At 39.7% G+C, this 10,375-nt stretch overlaps 2 protein-coding genes across 2 annotated transcripts; one reads left to right on the top strand and one right to left on the bottom strand.

Annotated features, from left to right (window-relative positions):
* Positions 1-522: 522 nt before the first annotated feature.
* tedc1 (tubulin epsilon and delta complex 1) lies at positions 523-6,003 on the top strand. Its single transcript, XM_042501423.1, has 8 exons — positions 523-798; positions 1,928-2,012; positions 2,792-3,012; positions 3,115-3,252; positions 3,621-3,689; positions 4,082-4,168; positions 4,555-4,698; positions 5,456-6,003. Exons 1-8 carry the CDS (start codon positions 655-657, stop codon positions 5,822-5,824), a joined length of 1,257 nt encoding a protein of 418 aa, XP_042357357.1. The 5' UTR covers positions 523-654; the 3' UTR covers positions 5,825-6,003.
* Positions 6,004-7,786: 1,783 nt separating this feature from the next.
* pth2 (parathyroid hormone 2) lies at positions 7,787-8,870 on the bottom strand. The gene is made up of 3 exons (XM_042500210.1): positions 8,767-8,870; positions 8,382-8,561; positions 7,787-8,022 (listed from the first exon to the last, which is right to left on the bottom strand). The coding sequence occupies exons 1-3, from the start codon at positions 8,868-8,870 to the stop codon at positions 7,866-7,868; spliced, it is 441 nt and encodes a 146-aa protein (XP_042356144.1). The 3' UTR covers positions 7,787-7,865.
* Positions 8,871-10,375: the final 1,505 nt, after the last annotated feature.

Raw genomic sequence — 10,375 nt, 5'->3', positions numbered from 1 at the left:
AACACTATATAATACATAAAATAAAACAATAATATTATTTTTTTTATTATTGTCGAATGGTGGTATTGGGGAAATTCTTTATCCATAAACATAAATGTTTAGGTTTACAACTAAAAGACGTTCGCTGATCCAGCAGGATTTAGGATCAGCTAAAATAAAGTTACCTTGTACCTTGTATCTTTCAATAGATTTTAACTCAGTGGCTCTCCTCTCTTGCTCTTACAAACAACAAAAGAAGCAAGACAAGAGATTTTTATACAAAATTTACAAAAACTCGTTTGGCGAAAGCCCTGATTTGATACTAATATGATTATTTTTATTTTTTGGTACGTGAATGTTTGTAACACAGGTCTGAGTTGGAGCGACTCGGAGCGCACCAATGAAAAGAAAGCCCAGCCTACTTCTTTGAGAGTCGCATTCATGATTGGCCAATATAGCTATCAATCACAACTTCTTCCTTTCGCTTCCCTGGCAACGGCCTCGCACCCGGAAGTTATTGTTTTCGCCGCGAAATACCAACAGCATAACTTAAAAGAGGCAAAAATGTCGTTAAAAATGTCGTTAAACGTTACTTTCTGTCGGTCTGTTGGACTTCGCGTGATATACGAGTGGACAGAGAGTTATGTCATGTGTGTGTAGTGTGTGGTGTGTGTCATGCAGCGGAATAAAGCGGCTGTGAGCGTGGAGGTGAAGCAGGTGATCGCAGCTCTGTGCAGACTGCTGACCGCCACCGGCCTTCATCCTGTCCCCGCACCGGACACCTTCAGACGGGCTAAATTCGGTGCTGGACTCGAAGTGGTACGTTATCATCTGTGTTCACTGTCAGGGCTGGAATGGAGCTACATGTTGTCGAAATGTGCATTTATGTTCTGTTTTGAGGTACTTTTATTGTTGTTTTTAATATTGTACCAGGTATTTGAAAGCTTACGTTAGTAGTTGCTGGATTTTACATAAAGGAGATATGATCATAAAAATGTATGATTAAATAAAGGGGTCGAGCGATATTGTTTTTCAGGGCCGATACTAATACAGATTATTAGTAGGTTATGAAACCGATTACTTATATTTGGAACCGATATGCATTAACGATAAAAAATGAAAATCTTTCTGTCAATATTAAGAATTTGGAATATACCAAACTCCAGCACAAAACTTTGTTTAAATGCCTTTAGCAAATGTATAATCAAAATGAAACTTGAAATACAGCAAGTTTCTTGGAACTCAAGTCAAGTAAAAATTTAAATAAAAACTGAATAAATAAGAATAGCTTCCTGAGGCTTTACAAAGTAAAAGTTCCTCCCATGCTGACACTGTCTTCACATTTTTTGATTAATTAATTTTATTAGTGATCGTTAAAATAAAATGCCAATACAGATAATAGGCAAATTGCCAAATATCGGCCCCCATAATTGGCCTGGCTGATAATCTGCCGAACCCGAATTAAATTTGATTGATTTCCAATAATGCCAGTAGGATCATATCAATTTTGATCACATGTAAAGTGTAATATGGTGTAAACGTTAACTGCTATCCATGTAGAGTGACCTAGATTAGATATGAGTATATTTTAAAATATATAATAAAATTTATAAAAACTAGAATAATATATAAAATTATAAATAAACAAACAGCGATCGACCTCTTATTTAAACTGTCTTAGCATTAAAATGTGAAATGTCTTCTTTGTAGCTTCCATGTTGTACCCACTTTACGAGCTCAACGCTCATGAACACAACGAAGTTGGAAGAACGACTTCCCAACTCAGAAACTACGACCCTCTGACATCACATGAATGCAGCAATGGGCCAAAATTAAATGGCCCATTCCTAAAATGGAAAATTTGAAAAGGAAATAGAAAAAAATATCTCAGTGTGCTTCACATGTTGATATACTGTACATATAGTTTTTGATTTCTTTTGTTTCCCAGGAGGATCAGTTTTGGCAGCTGCTGGCCGATATCCTTCAGCTGTCCGGCATTGTTTCCTGTGAAGCGAGTGCACAGCCAGGAGGAGGTAAGTCACAGCGTTTATCCACATAGAGCTGTTCATGACTTTTAATGCAACTTGTCCAACAAGCTACTGATTTGCTTTTTTTACCTTCATGATTTAAAAACATCCCATGAGACAAAACCTGTCAATTCCTAAATACCATCAGTTCTTTGTCATTACACATTATCCCTTTAGAACCTGGAACAACATCAGTTTTGTTGTGCTGCATTCAGGTGCCTTTCACAAGCTGTTTGGATTTTTTAAACCTGAGCAAATTGATTTAGAAAACATGGGGAAAATTATAAAATTATCCAGAAGATAGAGAAAAATATCTAAAAAAAAATATTTATAATTAGGATTTAATATATAAAATATCCGACTCCGGATAAGCGGAAGAAAATGGATGGATGGATGGATATTTAAAATTATGGTACAGAAGGGGTGCACAGTAGCTCAGTGGATAGAGCCCCATGTGCAAAGGCAATGTCCTCGCCACAACACCCGCGTATTCGCCTCCAGCTCATGGCCCTTTGCTGCACTTTTTCAAGTGATTTTCTTGTTTGTTTATGACTTTTCTCCTATGTTGTGATTTTTTTTTTTGCCCATCGCCTGCACAATCATATACGTTCTTGAATTGGACTGAATTTTAACATTGGCTCTTTATAGCACTAAACAGAACAAAAATCAGTTTGTGCGGCTGTTTGCACACAACTGGACCAAACTGACGGATGTGTCTTGATGGGGTGAAAGTAGTTAAGTGAACTTGATGAGTGACTGTGTGTGTTTTCTGTGTCTGTGTGCAGCCTCAGAGTGCAGGAAGCTGGTGGCTGCAGGCCTCTGGCAGACAGGATACCATGCTGACTGGATGTATTGGAGGGATGGAGGAGAAGGAAGGGAGGGAGGGAGATCCTCCAGCAGAGACCTCCTGCTGGCTCTGGGCTGGCTGCTTGCTGAAGGACAGCTGGAGAAACTGCTGTCACAGAGAGTCCAGCAACTGGACAGAACACTGCTCACACCCACACCAGTAAGAACCACTGATACACTTCCATATCATACAGGTAAAGCTAGTTCTGTATATGTATTTGTTTACTTTTACATCTCTAATCTCTCTCTCCCTCTCCGTTAGGTGAACCCTCAGCTTTCCAGTGAGCTCCAGTTAGACCCGGCATGTCTGAGGAAACTTCAGTGGCTCGTTGGTTGTCTGAGACACCAGGGCCGGACTTTGCTGTCCATGCAAGAGGAGCGAACCCGCTTACTCCATGTTGTGAGAATATCCCCTCTTTTCCAACTTTTCCACATGCTGCCATTCTGTATTTGTCATTTGCTGCAAGAAAAACTAGAATTACTTCCATGCGGTTGTAAGCCTCTGTGCACTTACAGTTACAGCTGCACTTATAGTTTACAGTAAGTGCAACTTGATTGCAAAAACATAGAAAACATGGATGCTTCACACACGTCTTTCCACTCAACAGCACAAAAAATCTGTTCATAGCATTTAACTGAGAGGGATCAATGGCCAGAAATGGCTGTTTGGTTACTGTTTAATGTTAGTCTGCATTAAATCAGAAAATGTTTTTAAATCTTAATTGGATTGAGCTTTAAGTCTAACCAAGAAATCAATAATTTTCTCAGGTTTTCTCTGCCAGCCGTCCCTCTTCTGTGTCCTCCTCCGCTGATCAGAGCTCCACAGTGCTAAAGAAGGTAAGAGTTTCTGTCTTTTTTAAAGGAAATACCAACGGCGTGTTCTGCCTGTAGTTAGAATGACTGTATATAACTAAACATTTCCTGTCTGTTAACAACCAAGTATAAAAAACGTTTCCATCTTTTATGGCCACAAAATCATTTTGTAAATGCCAAGAAAATACAATTTTCTTGGCATTACGATGTACCATGTTCTTTATTGTTAATTTGACACTTCATTACCATGCTTTGGCTGTAGTGGGTTTGGAAGTTGTTTCTTTTTTTAAAGAAAGTGCTGCATAGCAATATCATGATAATAAAACAGCTTATTTAACTTGAAAAATAATGATTTATCCAGTCCATCGTGTGTGTGTGTGTGTGTGTGTGTGTGTGTGTGTGTGTGTGTGTTATAGGACTGTGTTTGTATACGGCAGCTCTGTGACCTTCTCGAAGCTTATCTGAACTGGAAACAGGTGGAGAAAGTCTTCTGGACCTGGATGGTGAGTTAGACACAATAAAGAGGGAAACAACAGCACAAGTCAACACAGAGGTGATTTCCAACAGTGGGATCATGATTCTTTTACATTCATATATGTATATTCAGCATAATTAGCTAAGCAAGCACAGCTCTGGTTTGGTTTTAACCAGCATTTTGTTGTAGCTCTTATTGTGATGGATTTTATATCTGAAATCAATTTGATTTCAGTTGGATGCTGCCATGTATTTGACCCACTGATATTACTGTCACCAGCCAGCAGATTTGCCAAGCTCTCCTTTCAGTGTCCTCCAAGATGGCAGCAGCCACATGTGCCAGGAAATTTGACGTGCGTGTGTGTGTGTTTGTGCGCGCGTGTGTGTGTGTGTGCGTGTGCACACGTGTGTGTAGGACAGTGTGGTGGACTGCCATCTGACAGATCCTGCTGTCAAGAAGCCTACACATGCACCCGATGGGAGTGCAAGAGTGTGTCACCACGGAAACCGGGGGCTAGAGAAATTGGAGGACATGCTATTGAGACTGCCTACAGGCCAGGTGTGCAACACACACACACACACACACACACACACTTTTTGATTCCTACCGAGGTCGATGCCTAATGGTTGTGCTGGTCGTTTTTAGAAAAGCAGCTGAAGTGTTGGAAAATGATCGTGGGGGAGTTAAGTGCTGGAACAGTTCCTTGACAGGCAACATTTTATCCAGCCAATACTTGGTGCAGCATCTCTGGTTAGAGCAATCAGCAAAAACACACTCCTGAACAGCCTGAACAGTAAATCTCTCAAAAAAACATCTTTATTGGACAAATTTTCCGCCTCTGCAGAAACTGTGTCGATGACAATGATCTCCAGTCAAAAGCAATTGAGCTGGAGAATGCTTCAGGGGCAGAGGATTCTGTTACATTTATAGACTCAGCCTATCAGAGAGCAGAGGACATTCTCTAAGACAAATATGCCAAACAGCAAACATCCGGAAGAGTTTGCTTTTCACCTGTTTTCAATTCAGCGTCTGCACAGATGAAACAAACAGCATGGGTGAGCCTTTCAAGGTCTTGCTTCGACATTATTCCTCTGACTCTTGCGATGTTTTTTAAAGGATAGTAGGCAGATGAAGTTACTGATTTGACTATGGAAATTTAGGTCTTAGTCCTGGAGAACCCCGAGGTTTCTTGCTTGACTCTTGGTTTTGAGATAGTTGGATTCAAGGTGAGAGCTGACACTGTCTCTCTCTGAGAGACATCATGTTACTCCACTGTAGGTCTTACTCGATGTCTTCCTCTTATCCAATGCCACAGAAAGGACAGAGAAGAGGCAGAGGGGAGGCTGAGGACAGAGCAGAAGAAGGACAGAGATTGCAGGATGGTTCAAACACCTCCTGCCTCTCTCCTTTTCTCTCCTCTCTCCCCTGCATACCCTCCCATCCACAGGTCTACCGAGCCAGACTCCAGACTGAGAAGCCTGTCAGACACAGCAGCCACCGAGCAGAGGGGCCCCACGGCGGGGCCGAGACTCTGGGCGAGCTCCCAGCATCCCAGGCTGCGCATACGCTTCTTCAGACGGAGGCTCTACTGCTGGAGAGGAGGGACCGACAAAGATTGGCCAATAGGATGCAGCTGCAAGAGATGATCGGCAGGCTGGATGAACTGGTGCTGATCCCACCGTAGAGTTTTTTTAGATCTTTAAATTAAGCTGATTTATTCATTAAGAAATAAACACAATATGGATTTTCATTTTATAGTTTGCCAAAGATTGACTTGGCATGGAAAAGAGATATTTTCTTCTTCTAAAAAAAAAAAAATAATAAAAAAAATTGACAACCGATTAAAAAAAAAAAGAAAAAAGTATCTGGTAGGGGGTCTCCCTGAAAGTCACAGATTCAAATCATGAGTCAAAGACCCTTCAACTGACTGAGTTTGCATCAAGTCAAGCAGTCTTATATTGTCTTTGTTAGTCAGAATGCTGTGCAGTGTACTTCTGGGGGTATTTTGGTCCCTCGTTTTTGCTGTGGAGTGAGCACTCTGTACTTTCATGCTACTCTTTGACATGCAGGCAGCAGCACAGAGGGGCAAAGACTGCACGGTAATACTCTGAAATAACATTTTCCCCTCTCTGCTGCTTAGAAGTGGTGAATTTCAAAGCTTACAGCAAGTTAATACAATGGTCTCTGGCTTTTGTTTCATATCTATTGTCGGCAAAAAATGGTGCAAATTCACGACCTGTCGTTAGCGCTGAATGTCCTGTTGAACCCTGTTCAAACTTTAAAACGTTGTATAGAGAAAAAAAAAAGAATCATGGAATATTTAACTTAAATCTGATTCGACTAACATAGTATCCAATATGGGTAATGTCGTTTTTCACAAGTGCAAGTATAATTTAAGAAAAATGTGTCAATATTTGTGATGAAGGAAAATCCTCATCTGTGTTCAGTGTTTTACTCTTGTGATCAAAGTGATCTAAAGCTCAATCTTCAGTCTGTTCTGTAAATAGTTTTCTAATGAATAATACATATGGCAACTTCTGATCAAATCATATCAATTTTACGCCTAAAATAACTTCAGGTTTGGTCAAATTGATTTCCGGGATTAAGCTAGACTAACAGTTCCCCGACTCCAGATCAGTCCTTTATGCACGGACATGAGATTGGTATCAACCTTCTTATCTCACTCTCAAAAAGATAGCAAACATTTGTATCTCCCAATGTTGAACCACTAATTTAATGTCTTTTTAGGGTCATTTGAAAGATACATATGTCTATTTGTGCTAGCTGTGTATCTAAAATGTGTTAATCTTTAAAGTGCTTTTGACTCAAGTGAGTCAGACTCAAGACACCAATTTGATGACTTTAAACTTGACTTTAAAAAATTGGAAAAATTCTTGGAAACCAACTTGAACTTTGACAACAATAACTTGCGACTTCACTTGGATGTGAGCCTTTCAACTTGAAAATACCAAAGATTTAAAATAATGTTATTTTAAAAGTGTTCCACAAATCAGTTCATAGCCTAAATGAACTAACATTAATTTGAATCTTTTTATTTCATTTAGACAAAAAATCTGCTACAACATACATTATCATTTTAACACTTACAGAAAATATATAACAAATTCGGGAAGAGAAAGACTTTTTTATAATATGAGATGAGTGAAATATAATAAGACCAGACAGAAACATACAAAATTCTTTCAGTTGTGGTTCAGCTTAATTTTGGTAAATGCTACAGAGGTCCAATGTCAGTCAAGTTTTTTAATGGTTAAGTTCAGTTGCACTTTATTTAACTTGTTTTAACAAAGAAGTGCATGTACTTTGTTATTACAATGGCAATACATTTTGTGAAAAGGCCATATGACTTCTTTAGGACTCACAACTCAAAGTTTAGGACTTGCAAAACAGTGATTTTTGCCCATTTCTGGTTTGAAATCAAACACAAGCTATACTTGTCAAAAACACATTTTGCATCTTTATTTATTAATCCAATTAAAAACACATTTTTTTTCAGTATCATATGATAGTGAAAGTGCTACAAAAACTAGAAGTAGAATTTTATGATGCAAAACTTGAGCACTAATAATACAGCAGGTGTAAATGACTTAATGTCTACATTATTTTCATGTCTCATAAATTAATGGACTGAGTAATATCCCTTTAAAAAGTTTTTTGCCATTGCCTCTTTATTTTCTAAATAAAGAACTGTACAGACCAAATTATCATGAAGAATTAACCACCAGTAGTTTGTGCATGTAGGAGTTGAGCCACTTCTGTCTCTCCATAGAGGTGAGGACTTTACTCTTCTCTCTGAAGGCTGCATCATCAGCCACCGCCATGCTCCTCTTCACCCCGCCGACAGGCCACGCCCTCTCCACGCTACAAATACACAGACCAAGACATCAAGATCAGTGACAAGACAACAATCCAGGTACCAGAGACTCTGAAACTAATACTTCACTGGTGTTTTGTTTCGTTTTTTTAGAGTCTATAGTCTATATGCTTTGAAATTAGCCAATACGAGTAGAGTACTTTTTTAGATTGACGTATTACGTAAAGTCATACTCTCAAACGTTTTGGTTAACTGTTTGCATCACACGGCTAACATAACCAAATGGTTATCAATGGGTTTCACAGCAAAGTCATGTGTGGGTAAAGTCAGCGTAGGTATTAGTTTCTTAAATACTGTGTCTTATTTGATAAGAACTTAAATGCAGTCTCCCTCACTATGAATTTACCTGGCCTCTGCCCTCTCAGGGGCAAACAGCCACGCCTCCTTCATCAGTCCTGCCCTGCTGTTGGCTGCTGTTCTGAAGGCGGGCGCTGACAGCATTTTAATGCTCCAGTTACGGAGAGAGATGGAGGGGAAGAGGACATCCCAGTCGTCTCGTTTAGGTTCCTCTGAATCATTGGGACTTCTGGAATCAGATAATATTTAATGTTAAGATTCCATGGGAAACATATTTGATTGTACCATGTACGGCATATTAAATAGACAACAAAGTCAGGTATTGGAGGTACTAGTTGGTGCGGTGGTCTGCTCTTTGTTTGCTCGTTCATTCCAAACCATTGTGCCGTTAACAGTGAAGGCTGCTGTCTTGAGGAGGTTCAATGAGTACCCACCTGAGAGGTATCTGAGGCTGAGGGAAGCCAGATGTCACCAAGGTTATACCCAAAATGCAAAGCACCAGGAATGACAATCGGGGGAAAGCAGGCAGCTCCGACATCCTGAGAAGGACATAAAAGAAAAGAGGCTCTCTTGACAAAGATACAAGTACATCAAGTACATGTCAACTGAGTTGTGCAGTTTTAATCTTAATAATAATTAACAACAAAACAAAACTAAAAAAAAATGCACATGGTTTTATTATCATTAATAAATACAAAAATAAATTCTTGCACATCAAGGCTACCTTATAGCTCACTTTACATTAGGATTCTCTATAGTAGACAACAGTTCTTTATAATGCCAAAAAATGCTCTTTCTCAACCTTGGGGTTGGGGTCTGGTGTTATAAAACTAAGTAAATAAAATAAAATTAGCTAAATTTCATCATTTCTAAGTTATCCACTTGGAGCTCTCATCAAGATGTTGAAAATAGAGAGTTAAAATGTACTTAGATTCACCTGAAAACCTGGAACAAGTTGTTTCACAAGAATTTTGGGACCTAAAATTAGCCATTAAACCATCACCACCCTGATATTGCTGCAAATAACCATTTCAGACTATCTGTGTGTTTGACACAGTGGACAAGTGTTTTACAAATATTTTAATATCGAATGTTAGCCCACATAACCAGCAAATCAGTTTTGTTGGTGCTCAGCCTGAACCAAATTCTTGCAATTATGGTCCCAATGAGACACACTTTTACTACTTTTTAAAATGTATAATTTCTGCCAATAAATTCTAAAGCCACTCGGGGAACTAAAACTGAAAGTAAAGTTAACTTCATGCAAAGGTGTTAAAGGACTTGTTTAAGTCTTTAGTAGGCTGGTAGTTGGCTGATTTCTTACCTGCTTCTCAGGTGGACGTGTTTGTCTGTCTATTAAAAGTTGGTACCAGCGAGGAGCTTCTCAAGGCTGGACTTCGGAGGGTAAAGGTCAGGCGTCACACAAGCCGAGATGTTCCGCGCAAACAACTAATCACAGCAGCAGAAATGACTACTGTATGTGCAGTCAGGCACTTTATTGCTGTCTTCTATCTACCACTTATTTCCTTGCTTACCTTCTCTAAATAGATTGAAGAAATTGGATTTCCATTCGTACTATTTGTGTTTGGACTGCTCGTTGCTTCTCTAAGTGGCTGCGTGCTGAGCTACGGTGGTTGAAAAGTATTGTTTTCTTGACTTACATAGCTACTTATATACCCTGGACTGGAGTGTTTTAACTCCCCTTCCCCCCCAACCCTCCCACGCATATACGCAAGCATGCACACTCTTCACCAGATCAAACCAACTTTGAGTTTAGCGTGCGAGAGGACAGCCCTAGTGGAAGTCCTGTTAGCTTGTTAGTGTCCTTTTTCAAAGACTCTCGGTCATGGAGCTGTTGTGGAGAGCCCACTATCTTATTACTGAAAATCATTATAGTGCTTATGTGTGTGTGTGTGTGTGTGTGTGTGTGCGCGCGCGCGCGCTCGCGTGTGTGCGCGAGTGCGTGTGTGTGTGTGTGTGTGTGTGTGTGTGTGTGTGTGTGTGTGTGTTCATTCATACCCCGTGGCAGGTCATCACAGGCAG

The sequence above is a fragment of the Plectropomus leopardus genome, chromosome 14 (genome assembly GCF_008729295.1).
Source record: "Plectropomus leopardus isolate mb chromosome 14, YSFRI_Pleo_2.0, whole genome shotgun sequence".
In the NCBI taxonomy this organism is placed as follows: Eukaryota; Metazoa; Chordata; class Actinopteri; order Perciformes; family Serranidae; genus Plectropomus; species Plectropomus leopardus.
This window is presented reverse-complemented; position numbering and strand designations above follow the sequence as displayed.

Bases quoted from the DNA above. Each gene is read 5' to 3' on its own strand.
- tedc1 (XM_042501423.1), top strand. From the start codon at position 655: ATGCAGCGGAATAAAGCGGCTGTGAGCGTGGAGGTGAAGCAGGTGATC. The intron at 799-1,927 runs GTACGTTATCAT...TTTGTTTCCCAG, and splicing joins TCGGTGCTGGACTCGAAGTG to GAGGATCAGTTTTGGCAGCT. The intron at 4,699-5,455 runs GTGTGCAACACA...CCAATGCCACAG, and splicing joins TGAGACTGCCTACAGGCCAG to AAAGGACAGAGAAGAGGCAG.
- pth2 (XM_042500210.1), bottom strand. From the start codon at position 8,870: ATGTCGGAGCTGCCTGCTTTCCCCCGATTGTCATTCCTGGTGCTTTGC. The intron at 8,562-8,766 runs GTGGGTACTCAT...ATCTGATTCCAG, and splicing joins CAGCCTCAGATACCTCTCAG to AAGTCCCAATGATTCAGAGG. The intron at 8,023-8,381 runs GTAAATTCATAG...GTGTATTTGTAG, and splicing joins CCTGAGAGGGCAGAGGCCAG to CGTGGAGAGGGCGTGGCCTG.